At 43.4% G+C, this 13646-nt stretch overlaps 2 protein-coding genes across 6 annotated transcripts in view; both read left to right on the top strand.

Moving 5' to 3' along the window:
* The window catches only part of PHYLLO (2-oxoglutarate decarboxylase/hydro-lyase/magnesium ion-binding protein), a 439001-nt gene that overhangs the window by 177809 nt on the left and 247546 nt on the right, over positions 1 to 13646 (top strand). The window lies entirely within an intron of this gene.
* Positions 781 to 2340, top strand: LOC149146324 (uncharacterized). Its single transcript, XM_089448709.1, has 2 exons — positions 781 to 1878; positions 2001 to 2340. The coding sequence occupies exons 1-2, from the start codon at positions 781 to 783 to the stop codon at positions 2202 to 2204; spliced, it is 1302 nt and encodes a 433-aa protein (XP_089304835.1). The 3' UTR covers positions 2205 to 2340.

Genomic DNA, 13646 nt, shown 5'->3' with positions numbered 1-13646 from the left:
AGGCATCTTTGTGGGGTGCTGGACAGTGATGAAAAAAAGGGTTCTGTGGGGGTACAAATTTGCCCAAACATTTCAACTGAAGAAAGAAGAAAATACATCCAAATAGAGATGGCTGCACAACAAAAAAACAAGAAACAAAAAACTCATTCTGAATCAAGTGCAACCTCTAAATTTGGTAGTTGCCCATCTCCTCATGGTACTTCTGCAACCTCTGGAGGTAGAAGAACAATAGGGGATTTCCTTAATGTTGCTGGGAGGGATGATGTGGATGGAAAGATAGTCCGTTTTCTTTGTGCTTGCGGTGTACCATTCAATGTGCTTCGCTCTCCCTATTGGCATGACATGGTAAAGGCCATCAATGAAGCCCCAAAAGGATACAAGGCCCCCAACTATGAGAAAGCTAGAACAATGTTATTAGAAAGAGAAAAAGCTAAGGTTCAAAGAGCTTTGACACGTTTTACACATGAGTGGGTGGATTCTGGGGTATCCATTGTATCAGATGGGTGGACAAATATTAGAAACCAACATTTGATAAATGTTCTTTGTGTTTCTTCTAGTGGTGCAGTATTTATTGCATGTCATGACTCCTCCTCCATCAGTGCAACTGCACAAAACATTGCAGATCTCCTATTGAAATCAATCAAAGATGTTGGTCCGAATAATGTGGTTCAAGTGATCACAGATAATGCAGCAAATTGTAAGGCAGCAGGAAAAATTATTGAGCGTACTCATCCACACATCTTTTGGTCTGGGTGCCTGGTTCACACATTGAACCTTTTGATGCATGATATTGTGAAACACAAAGATTGTGGGTGGATTGCTGAGGTTTACAGGAAAGGGAAGCAGCTCATTAAATTCATCACAGGGCATACAAGGGTAAACTACTTCTATGGCACTTACTCCAAGTTGCAATTGCTTAAAATTGCAAAGACAAGATTTGCTAGTTATTACCTCACCTTTAGGCGGCTAGTGAGGGTGAGACAAGCTTTAACTAATCTGGTGTGTGCTGAAACATGGGATGAAATTAACACTGACACAGAGGGTGCTAATGCAGTCAAGGACACTGTTCTTGACAGTTACTTTTGGTCACAGGTTAAATATGTTTTGCAATTCACCAAACCAATTTATTACATGATCAAGTTTGCAGATTCAGATCGACCAGTAATTGGGGAGGTGTATGAGCAAATGGATAGCATGTTGGGGCAGATTAAAGACATTGTTGAGCCTAGAGATACCACCTTGTACAATTATATTCGTGTAGAGGTGCAAAACCGATGGGAAATGCTAAATATTCCATTGCATGCATTAGCATATGTTTTGACACCTAAATACTATCATCCATCATGGCTTTCAACACCAGCACCTGGGGGGGGAAGCAGGAAAAAACCACACCAAGATAGAGAGGTTCACGAAAAATATATGGCTGCATTGAGTAAATTAATCCCTGATGAGGAGGAGGCTGCATTGGTACGGAGACAGGTGAGCAACTATACGCTCAACACTGGTCCATTTGGGAGCATGCATGCAATTCAAGATCGAGAGACTTTTTCTGCTCTTGAGTGGTGGAACATGCATGGAGGGGGTACTCCACTTCTACAGAGTTTGGCATTGCGGGTGCTATCACAGGTGGTAAACACTTCTTCTGCAGAGAGGTGTTGGAGCTCTTATTCTTTCATCCACAGTGTTAAAAGGAACAGGTTGAATTTAGACCGGGCAGAGAGCTTGGTTTATGTTCATTACAACTTGCGATTGTTGTCCCATTACTGTGAAGATGCAAAGTCTAATAAAGACTTGTTGATTTGGGACAAGAATCCAGAGGAGCCCAATTTGGAGGATGGAGTGTTGCGACTAGAGCAATTAGAGGATGCTCTTATCCAGGTATGTCCATTGTGGTATGAATTTTCCAATTTTCCCTTATAAAGCATTTCTCTAATTCATGTTTTTAATTTTTTTGTTAACTAGTGTTTTTTTTTTTGCATGAGTTTTTTGAGCGATTCTAGGATGATGATGACCGTGTTGATATGCCACCACCCCCACCCCCATCTGGTCCCTTGGTTCCTAGGTTCCATGGTTCAACACCAATAGCAGGGGGTTCTTCTTCATCAGTTTCAGTGCCACAACTTACACAGGGACCATCTTCTTCATTGCCACCACGTGGAGGCTCGCCATCACGTTCTATTCGTGGTGGAAGGAGGAGAGATTAGTAGATATATTCACAATCTACTACTTTTTGTCATAGATTACTCATTAGACTTGTAGACTTGTGAATTTGAATTTTGAACCTTTTTGGCTTGGCGGTGACCAAGTGACATATTTTGTAAACATTATTATTTGAATTTTGGACATGACAAATGTTGACAGTTGCTCACTTGCTAGATAAATCATAATATGCTCTATGTTTTATGTTTTATGATATGCTTAAATGTTTTATGTTTTATAATATGCTTGAAAATTTGATGTATGTTTGTAATAGCTAGAATATAGATGATTGTTGTACATACTAGTAACTACAATGGAATCATGGATGCCATATCTATCTTGATTTATGCAAAAATATGCATGTTTTCATGTCTTCTACAATTAATTTGGTATTTGGGATGTTTGTTTTGAGTATAAATGCAAAAAAATATAAAAAAATATATATATATAGCAGACGCTTCCGCGGACGCTTCGCTTCCTAGATTTTTGGAAAATGACGCTTCCGCGCTTCCGCTTCGCTCCCGCTTCGTGCAACATTGGTATATGTAGATGATCTTTTAATGACAGGGAACAATGAAAGCTATATTGCATCCAAAGTTTTTAAAACCGGAACCGGTGACCGGACCGGTCCACCTAATGAACCGGTTTACCGACCGGAACCGGTCTAACCGGGACTGGTTTCGTCTAAACGAACCGGTTTAAAAAAAATACATTAAATAATTAATTTTTAATGAAACAAAACTATTTTTAAGATGTAAAACCATGATTCCAAGCCAATAGAGACAAAATATGCAAAGTTTGCTCATTTATATACCATGTAAAGGTGAATATATCAAAATGGCACCGAGTACAATACATATCATCGACAAAATAGCAAAATACATAAGAAATGAGGCTCTAAATGGCCTATAAAGTCCAAAAACAATGCGGCAAGCTATGAGGACATTGACCTACTACAAGTCTACAGTGTACACATGATCAATCATCAAGTTCATCACCACTACTAGACACAGGATCATCATCAGGAGCTACATAGACATCATCTGGTTTAGAGTCTGAGGATGCCTCAGCCTGATCTGCAACCTCAGTATCAATGCCACCAATGACAATACAAGTGGACCTAATGGAAGCACGAGTTTGTCGACCTGCATGACTAGTGCCTTCCATTGGTTCTTTGCCTTTCCTTGATGCCGCTATTGATCCTAGTTCTGATGCCACCACATAATCTGCATCATCCCCCGCTAAAGCCATGTCGATATCAAAATCAGCCTCAAACACAGGTTCTTCAGTCTCCTCCACCCATTCTGATGTTAGATCAATATTTTCCAACACAATGGCATCTAGATCAGGAGTTTTGCTCATCATTTGGAGCTCCGATTGCATTTATTGTTTAGCCCCAAACCATGAAATACTGAAAACCATTAAGTCTGCTGAATTTTGAGTGAAATCTAAAATTCTAGTTTCTCCATATGAAATCCAATGAGGTCGAAACCACTCTCAAACATCCTGAGTCATTTCATGGTAATGTTAAAAATTTAAGTAAAAGGATGAAAATGAAAATTAAAGGAAATGTCACTTTTACTTTAAGAATTTAACATTACCATTAATTGCTAACATTGTTAGCCTTTAGGGTTGAAACACCCTTAGTTTCCCCCCAAAACCCCAGAAACACAGTGAAAAATATGATTTTTAAACTTTACGGTGGGCGTGCCTAAAACCGGCCGGTTTAGGACAGAACCGGCCGGTTTGATACAAACCGGCCGGTTCCGTCCTAAACCGGCCGGTTTTCACCGGTTAGGGCCAAAAAAAGGTGAAATGCCAAGTCAAACCGGGTTTTTTGGCCGGTTCGGACCGGCAACCTTGCTAACCGGCCGGTTTGACCGGTAACCGGTTTTTGAAAACGGTTTTAAAAACACTGATTGCATCCATAAAGAAAGAATTAGGAAAATTTTTTGAAATGACTGATTTGGGCTATGTTCATTACTATCTTGGCATTGAAGTAACCCAACATCCAAAGTCCATATTTCTTTCTCAAAAGAAATACATTGGAGATTTGTTAAACAGATTTGGCATGACAGAGTGCAATCCTCTTTCTACTCCATTGGAACAAAAATTGAAGCTCACATCTATTGAAGGAAAGGAATTTGAGGATGCAACAAAGTATAGACAGCTTGTAGGAAGTCTCATCTACCTCACTACTACCAGACCAGACATTTCATTTGTTGTTGGAATCCTCTCCAGGTTTATGCAAAAGCCTTGTGAGGGACATTGGTCTGCTGCAAAAAGAGTTCTAAGGTACTTGAAGGGAACTCAAGACCTTGGAATCAAGTATACACAGGTGGACGACTTCAACTTGATTGGATACTCTGATTCAGACTTCGATGGAGACAAAGAAACTGGGGTATCTACTTCAGGATATGCTATGAGTCTTGGATCAGGAGCTGTCTCCTAGAGATCACGCAAACAATCAGTACCAGCAGATTCCACAACAGAAGCAGAATATGTGGCAGTAGCTGAAGCAACGAAAGAAATTGTGTGGCTCAGGAAAATTCTTGAAGACTTGCAGGTAAAACAAATACAATCAACTCCACTCATGATTGATAACACCTCTGCAATAAAGTTGGCTAAGAACCCAAAGTTCCATGATCGTACTAAGCACATCAATACTAAATATCATCTGATCCGACATCATGTTGAGGCCAAAACAATCCATCTCCGTCATTGTTCCACAAACGAGCAAATTGCAGACATCTTCACCAAAGCGCTTGGAAGAGAAAAGCTTGAAAGATTCAGAACGATGCTTGGACTCGCCAACATCCCTTCAGATTAAGGGGGGGAATGTTGACACCTAATCCGAAACGGATGGGTGAACTGGACAGTCATCAAGAAGATGAACTGATCCGTCATATGTATGTATATAAATAATAGTTAGCTAATGAATAATATATCAGTTCTTTCTTCCGCTCATTTATTCTGGAGTTACCCTGGCTTGACAGTCATAATGTCATATACAATGAAATGAACCAAATAACTAATACTACTGATTTCCTCTGCCCCTCTTGCGAGAAAATGCAATAGCTTTCTCTCTAGATGTAGATGCCGGTGGAGTTGGCAGTGGACTCTGCTGTGCTCTAGAAGCTGAAGAACTAGGAGCTACAGGAGGTAGACCATGTCCTCTACTAGTGACAGGGTTAGCCTGGGTAGGTTGTGTCACCTCCTCCTCATTAAAAAATCGGCAAGATTAAAAAAAAATTCAAGATTTTTTCCCAAAAAATTGGGATTTAATCCCGATTTTTCAAAATGAAAAAATCACTGAATTAATCATGCGATATTATTGGGAAAATGAAAAAATTGTGGTTTTTCGATGTTATCGCGGTAAATCGCTATTTTCGCAACACTGGTTATATGATCAGAATCTACCCAAGTTTTTATGGGCATAAGCATGCAACACAACTGTATACATTCATAATAGGACTCCTCACAGGGCTTTAGGAAAGAAGACGCTAGAGGGTGTTTTCACGGAAAAGAAGCCAGAAGTGAGTCACCTCAAGATATTCAGAAGTATGGCTTATTGTCATATTCCAGAAGAGAAGCGGAGCAAGTTAGAGCAGATTGCCGAAGTTGGATATCTCGTGGGTTACAACGAGACTTCAAAGGCGTAGCGAATCTACATTTTGAGCAGTAGGAAGATTGTAGTGAGGCGGGATGTAAAGTTCATGGAAGACGGAGCTTTCAGGAAATCTTGAGAGATGCCTTTTGAAGAACAAGCTGAGGATGTTCCTTTGGTCCAACAACATGGATCAGATCTAGCAAGAAGACATGTATCTGGTTCAAGCATTGTAACCAGTACTAACATCTCCTCAAGAGAAGAGGAGCCAGGAGTGTTGCAGTAGGTGAAACAATAGGAAGAGGAACAAATAGAACCTCCCACCACCAGTGGAAGAACTAGCCGAGAGGTACAATAGACTCTTTTTGATTTTTGGGTAGCATCGAATGTGCCCTAGATCCGAAATTTTGTGGAGGGGCTAGAACACATGAGATCTCCAAGACCCAGAAATCATTTGGAGAAATTCCACCCAGATTGTATTTTATTAAAATAATTAATATTTTTAATGGGGTTCTTAAGTCTAAACTTAGGAAAGTTTAAATATTAATGGGTATTAATGAAAATATGGGTGAGAAGCTTCTAAGAGACGAGGATCAAGTCTAATTTAATTTTAGATGTTGATTAGAGACTTAATCTCGGCCGTTGTTTTCTCAACAGGAAAAGTATAAGTGAAGGCTTGGGGTCAATTGGAGAACACACACAAAGAGATTGAGGAAATCAATTTTCTAAGGTGAGAAGTTCTCAGGAGGAAAATTGATTGTGGAGATCTTGCAGCTGAGAGGCAGGGATAGTTCGGGAATACAGACATAGAGAAGCTTGTGGAGGCAGTGCAGTAGCCAGGAGAGCTGACACTGGGCCAGTCTGGGCCCATGTAGCCTTGACGCAGAGCCAGAAGGGCCAGCGCAGAGGGAGAAAGTTGCCTTCCATGCAAAGAGTCGGAACTGCCGGAACAGACGAGAAAGCTGACGTAGTGGGCATAAGAGTTGACACAGAGCAGACATGGAGCCTCAGAGAGCTCTGCGCAGGCCCACACAGTTACTGAGAAGGGGCAATGCAGTTGTAGCCGGGGATAACTAGTTTTGCTGTCAGATCAATGATAATCTGCCGGGTGAAGTAAGGTAGAACTCACTCAGGTTTTCCGCCATTTTATTTCTCTGTCACTGGTTTGTCGGGAGGGCAACCAACATTTGTATTCAGAATTACTGCTTAATAATAGAAAACCCTCAGAGCTGCTGCACTAGTTTCCCCGTGTTGGCTTTTTCCGGGGACGTTTAGTCCAAATATAAGTGTGTCCTTTGTGTGGTTGTCTCATTTATTTTTTAGTACTTGATCTGTATATTGGTGTAGGCTGCAGTGTATTTGCATTAATATCTTTTGAATAATTCTGAAAATAACTTGTTAAATGAAGAACACAAGTAGGTAATGCAAATCAGTTTACTGCAATAGGATTTCTGACTTGTTCGATTCAGAATTTTTCACAACTTTGAGCGCCACAGAGGAATTCATTGGAGCTTTAGAACCGAGAAAAGGTAGCGTAGACAACCTGACATGTACCAAGCATTTGTAGCTCAGGTCGAAGAACCTTCTAGTTTTCGTGAAGCCGTACAACACCGGGTGTGGGTGGATGCCATGGTAGAAGAGTACAGTTCCATTATGACAAATGATGTCTAGTAAATTGTACGAAGACCAGAGAACATATTAGTTGTGGGTTCAAGATGGATCTACAAGATCAAGTATGTTGCAGATGGCAGCATAGACAAGTATAAGGCTAGGTTCGTAGCAAAAGGATATGCTCAAAAGGAAGGAATAGACTATGAAGAGACCTTTGCCCCAGTAGCTCAGTATACCTCTATCAGATCCATTATATCCTTTGCAACAGAAATGGGATGGGAGATTCACCAAACAGATGTCAAGACAACGTTCTTGAATGGGGTGATAGAAGAAGAGGTATATATCGAACAACCCAGAGGTTTTGAAACGCATGAAAAGAGAACTCATGTGTGTAGATTGAAGAAAGCATTGTATGGGTTGAAACAAGCACCTAGAGCTTGGTATGGTCGAATTGATAGCTACTTACAGTAGTTGGGATTCATCAAGAGCGATGCCAATCCCAATCTTTATTATCTATTGGTAGTGTGAAAATTCCTGAATCTAACACATCAAAACCCCTATTGCAATTGCTGTTTTACAATCTTCTGCTTGTTCTTTACATTAACAAGTTATTTAACTACATAAACATCGAAGTAAACACTATTGCAACCTTCACAAATATACAGATTATGCACTGAAATAAACAGAGACAATAACACAAGGGACACCGTTATTTTTAGACAATTGTCCCCAGAAAAACCCAATTCGGGAAAATTGGTGCAGCATATAGAGGGTTTGTATTATTAAGCAGATTTCGTGAATACAACTAGGGTGCCAGAAATGGCTCACCCAATAGCGAATATCCTCAGTAGTAGTACCTCTATTCGGAGACAGATATTCTGGCAAATTAGCAACCGGATGATCAAACCCCACAACGACTCTGGCTGTTCCGTATGCTGGACAACGAAAGCTACTCCAAACGTTGCTTTGGAACTGCGTCACTCCTCCAGGATTTGCGTCACCCTCTCCCGACTTAGAATATACTGATCTGCTCCCAGTATGCCCTACAGAACCTCCACAGCACTGCCTTTGAGGCCTAGCGTCAGCCTCTGGCTTTTGCGTCACCTACGTCAGCCTTCTGCATCGTCTGCATTAGCTCTTCGGCCTCTGTGTCAACCCTTCTAGGGCCTGCGCTGTCTCTCTTGTCACTGTGTTGCCTCTCTGCTATGTATTCTTTAGCCTCGGCTGAAAATCCCTTGCTGAACTGCCCCACTGCAACTCTAGTCCAAGCCAAGGCATCAGACTGATCAATTCGCGGCAATCGGTCCTAACCCTGTCATCGTGATCGCACGCCTCCTGTCTTACCATTCTGGTCTTTTTTCCGAGAAAATATTTCTTTATTTCGTCCTCCATCTTCTTGACTTCCGCGTCCATCAAAGCGCTTTTCTTCCTTAACCGTACCCTTTCTTTTTCAAGTTTGTGGAGTCTAAGGTTTCCCTGTTGGATTTCTTCCTCAAGTCCCATGTGTTCTGTTCCTTGCGCTGTGTGATCCCTCCTTTCTGGGCTTCACGAACCATCGTATCTACGGGTGCTACTGTGTGCGGTCTAGGCTTCACATGTTCCATAGGGATTACAACATCTACTTCATACTTCAGCTTTGGAAGTGCCCGCGCAGTCAAGGTTTTGCACATGGTCCTATAAGTCCATAGAACCGCTGGTACGCGCAGGTCCCAGTCAGTTTGTTTCACATGGTGGACCGCGTTCAGTACTTCGCATACTTTGTCAAAGGCTTCCACGTGGATAATCTTCGGCGTGCTTGGTCTTATCATACTTCGTCGTTCGCGCCATTGTCTTGCCCGCTCCTGCTTGTTGGTTGTGTTTCCTATCGCGAGGATGGTGTGCGTTCGTGCAGGTTGTGCACCATATGCCTGTACCCATCTGGAGAGGTGGGCGCACAGGTTGTTTCGTTCGTCATACCCGGCTTTCCAAACCGCATGAGCATCATCCTTTTGCATTTGCGCCAGTCCTCAAAACTTCTTTGATGCGTACCCCACCATCTTGCGGGTGTAGCGCGTAGTGCCCATTTCAGAGTGTCGAAACACTGCTGTTCCGGTACTTCGCTTTCAAATTTGTTCAGGAAATCATCCACCTCGGTCAATCCGTCATACATAGGCAGATCTCTTACCTCTGTTGTCACACAGCACAACGACCTTGTCATCATGTTGCAGTTGAGCGTGGTTACCTCGTGTAACCGGTTCTGCCATCGCTCTATCTCCTCATTCGAATTTGAGGTGCAGGAGCTTTCGCGCTCCCACGAAATCCTGCCATCCGCTGTTGGATTCACCTAGTCCTACTCTCAAGCGGTTATCTTCTAGATACGGTCTAGATCGTCGTCGCTCTCGTAGTCGCGCATTGGCTTTGTGTAGCGCGATCCTTCCGCAGGGTCTAAAGGTACCACTACGCGTAGTGACTTCTTCTCGAAAATCATCTTGCGCTTCTTTAGATTTATCACTCCATTCATGTCAATGGCCCAACCTATTCCCAGTAGCGAGTGATAGGGATTGCTGTCATCAACAATCTCTATCACTTCGAAATCTGCAAGCGTGCTCGCACCTTCGATATCTATCGTTATTCCTTGCAATCTTCCCATAGGTAGGATCTTTTGCTGGTTCACCATTCGCAATTGAATAGGAGACCATTGCAACGCGGGCCTGCCCATGCACTCCCATGTCTGCTTTGGCAGGACGTTCGCGTCCGATCCTAGATCCAAAATCACTTGATCCATTTCATATTCTCTGATTTGCGCGGTCAATCTCATCTCTCTTCTTGTTCGCATTGTGTGCTTCCTGAGCTTCCGGACTATGCGGGTTCTCCTGGCACGGTCCCAACACATCCAGTGATGAGTTCTTGCAGTCCCTTCACAACTTTTCTGTCACGCAGCAGCTTCATGCATGTCTCCAAAAAGGTAGTGAGCATTGATAGGTCCATTTCTGGTTCTAGTTTGTCGTTGCTACCTGAAGTGGAGGCCTCCACGAAGCTCTTTTTAGCTTCCATGAATGTCTCCTTAGCGCACTCCAAATCAAAATTTGGTTCCTTTGTTGGAGCCTTGTGAATCTAGGCACTCTCTTTGGGCTGCTTGCCTTTGTCATCTCTTGTTGTAATACCACTTCGGAGCACAATATTTACATTCGGGTCTTCCTTGCGCGGCTCAGATCTCATCATTTGCAAGTTCTGAGTCGGGGGAGGTTGGAGCGTCCCTTTATCGTGCAACCTCGCTATCAGCGTGGGACAGTCCTCCGTCTTATGATCAAACTGAGTACAATATAAGCATGATGGTTTTGTTGGGTTTGTACAATCGCGGGCATAATGCCTTGGCCCTTCGCAATTGTAACAGATCAGCTGTCCGCGACCTCTTCTTGGTCCCATTCCACCTCGACCTCTTCCGCGCCCCTAAAATCCAGTGCGTGCCATCCCTGCATTTTGATCGAGGGCTCGTGTTTCGGTCTGAACTCTGTAGGTAGGAGTCCGATCCATCATCAGTTCATAACTTCTACAGGTGCACTCATCGTGACCTACCGACCTGCAAAAATTACAGAACAACTGTTGGGAACTTTGCGTATACTTCTGTAATAGATGACAGTTATCTGTAGCATGCTTCCCTACTATCTGGCAAATCGCGCACCATAGTGCAGGCACCGCGCTCGGTCCTGCTTGTGCCTCCAGTCTCAATAGCATTGGTTCTCCTCCCGCCAGGTAGTTTGTGAACACTAGACAATGGTCCTTGTCATGTCCCTGGCCTTTGCACTTTACGCACCATACCTCTTCGCGCGCTTCTGAGCGAGCCATCCTGTCTTGTTTCAAACTCTGCATCTTAAGGCACAAGTTTTTCAACTGTGCGTGGATCTGTTGGACTCCCAGGTTAGGATCTTGTATCGGGGTCTCATGCAGTCTCATTGCGATCTGCAAGACCTCGACCTGAGTTGATAGCTTCTGCTGTGATAGTGCATTCCTTAGATGCGGCGTTAGTGATGCTACAAACCATGCGCGGTGTTGCCCATCCGTCAAGGTCATATTGGCTTCACGAATCAAACACTTTAGTCTCTGATCTAGCTCCTAGGGGGTCTCACCTGGAAGCATCACGATTTCCTTAAATCCAATAATCGACTGTCTCTGATTTTGGCCTGCTAAATTCCCTGTTTAGCGCAGCTTGGATATCCACGATCCCTGTGTTTGGATTATCATTGGAATGCTTAATGTACCATGTTAGTGCGCAATCCTGCAAAGCGCTAACCAGCGTGGATTTCTTTATATTGTCATTTGTGACTCCCTGCGCTTCCCATACAGCCTTTAGCATGAACCAAAACTGGCCCAGATCTTCATTCCCTACTCCTTTGAACATCGACAACTTTATTGCGCTCGCCATATTGAACTATGGTGGTGGCGGAGGTGGTGTGGGCGATGACGGGGGTGAAGATGGTGAGATTGGCGGTGGTGTGGGTGGAAGTGGTATGCGCGGAATTCGCTGTCTTATCAAATTGATCGCACTTCTTGGTGAGACCTTCGCAAGCTCTTCCTCGCTTTCTCGCGGAGGTGAAATCAAGGGGCTAGTTTCTAGTTCTGCGCTACCTTCATTTCTGTAGATCCTCCCACTTCGCGTAGCCCCAAACATCAATTTATTCACATAACCCGCTTTTCACACAGTAGCATTTTAATCCAAGTGTTCAAAGATTTAACGTACTTACCTCGCGGTCCTTTGAGGAAGCGTCGTTCTGCCTCGCTATAGCTGACTGAAGTATCTATCGCGAACTCGGTGATAAATCCTCCTATAATTCGATCGAGCCAATGGTCCACAGCGCGTGCAATCTTATCTTCCGATGCTTCCAGTTTGCGCACCAACTCTGGAGTCCACACAATAGGTTTGTCGAGCCTACACCTTCCTTGACTGTTTGCTAGCTTCGCGATCCACTCGTACAACTCAGAGGGGAAGGATGCAAAGAAAATTTCGTGGATTTTCGTATATAAGTAGCAATCTAACCACTCTTCCTTTGATAATCGCGGATTCTTGTTTTCCTGCGCCGCGAACTCGTGAATCTTTCTATCCAACCACTCTTCAATTTCTTTCTTTGTCGGATTCCAGTGACATGACATCAGACATCTCTTATGCAGATCCCAGTCCTGGCAACAGAACCATTTGTTGGCTTATTGGGGCCTGACCTAGGTTCAGAGTTAAGTTAGCCAAACAAATCCCGGTACTACTAGCCCTTTCGGCAATAGTCCGCGGAGCGTGGACTGAGGTCTCACCCGAAGTAGTATGGGAGGGTGCTAGAACCAGGTTTCCGCACCCTGGAGATGTCTGATGAGTTCAAGTGGTCTGCGGTTCGACCCTACGCGCAAGTCGCTTCGCGCACTTTCTCGTACCTCGCAGCCTTATATACTGCCTTTGCGCAACCCTACTCGGGGGCCGAACGTTGCGCTTCTGCGTTATTACCTTAGTCCTTACTAGTATTCCAATGTTAGTTGATTACTTTAGCCTACTAGAGTACTTTAAGTTATACTTAACAACATAAACCATTCATATAGGTGCACGCAGTAAATAAACAATATATTTGCAATTTATATCAAACATGCTTTAACCCAAGAACAAATACAGAAATTGATAAAAAACTTCTCTTTATTAATTCCTTCTTTGGTTACAGACTCGACTCCGCCCTGCGCACTCAGCTGTAGGGGTCCGCGTACTCAGCTGCGGACGACTAGGCTTCTGCGCACTCAGTTGTAGAGCCTTCTGCTACCCTACGACCCAAAGACACACTTCCCTTAGTCACTTAGATTCTTCCTAACTATCTTGCTCTATTCTCTCTCCCATTACACTTAGAGCCTCACTCTATTTATACAATCCCATGGTCCGCGGACCATGGGTAGGTCTATCCAGCCGACATTACATTACAAAACTAGGGCGGACAACCCTGTGACTCTATCATACATTTCGCGCTCCGCGCCCGCAATTTGCGGAGTCTTTACAACAATATTGGGTCAAAACTTGGGCTTTGAGCCCCAAAACATGCCTTGGGGGGGATTCCATGCCCAACGCTTCAATAGAAATATTACTAATGGGATCCAAAAACACAGTGGATACATACCTTCCATTTGGAGACAAAGCCACTCCTCACAGTTCGATTGCTTTTAAAGGGGACTGAGAAAAAACTAACCATTTCAATAATCGTGATTTAACAATATATGATAGACTTTC

The sequence above is a fragment of the Pinus tabuliformis genome, chromosome X (genome assembly GCF_031772625.1).
Source record: "Pinus tabuliformis cultivar Carrire ecotype Pingquan chromosome X, CPIR1, whole genome shotgun sequence".
In the NCBI taxonomy this organism is placed as follows: Eukaryota; Viridiplantae; Streptophyta; class Pinopsida; order Pinales; family Pinaceae; genus Pinus; species Pinus tabuliformis.
This window is presented reverse-complemented; position numbering and strand designations above follow the sequence as displayed.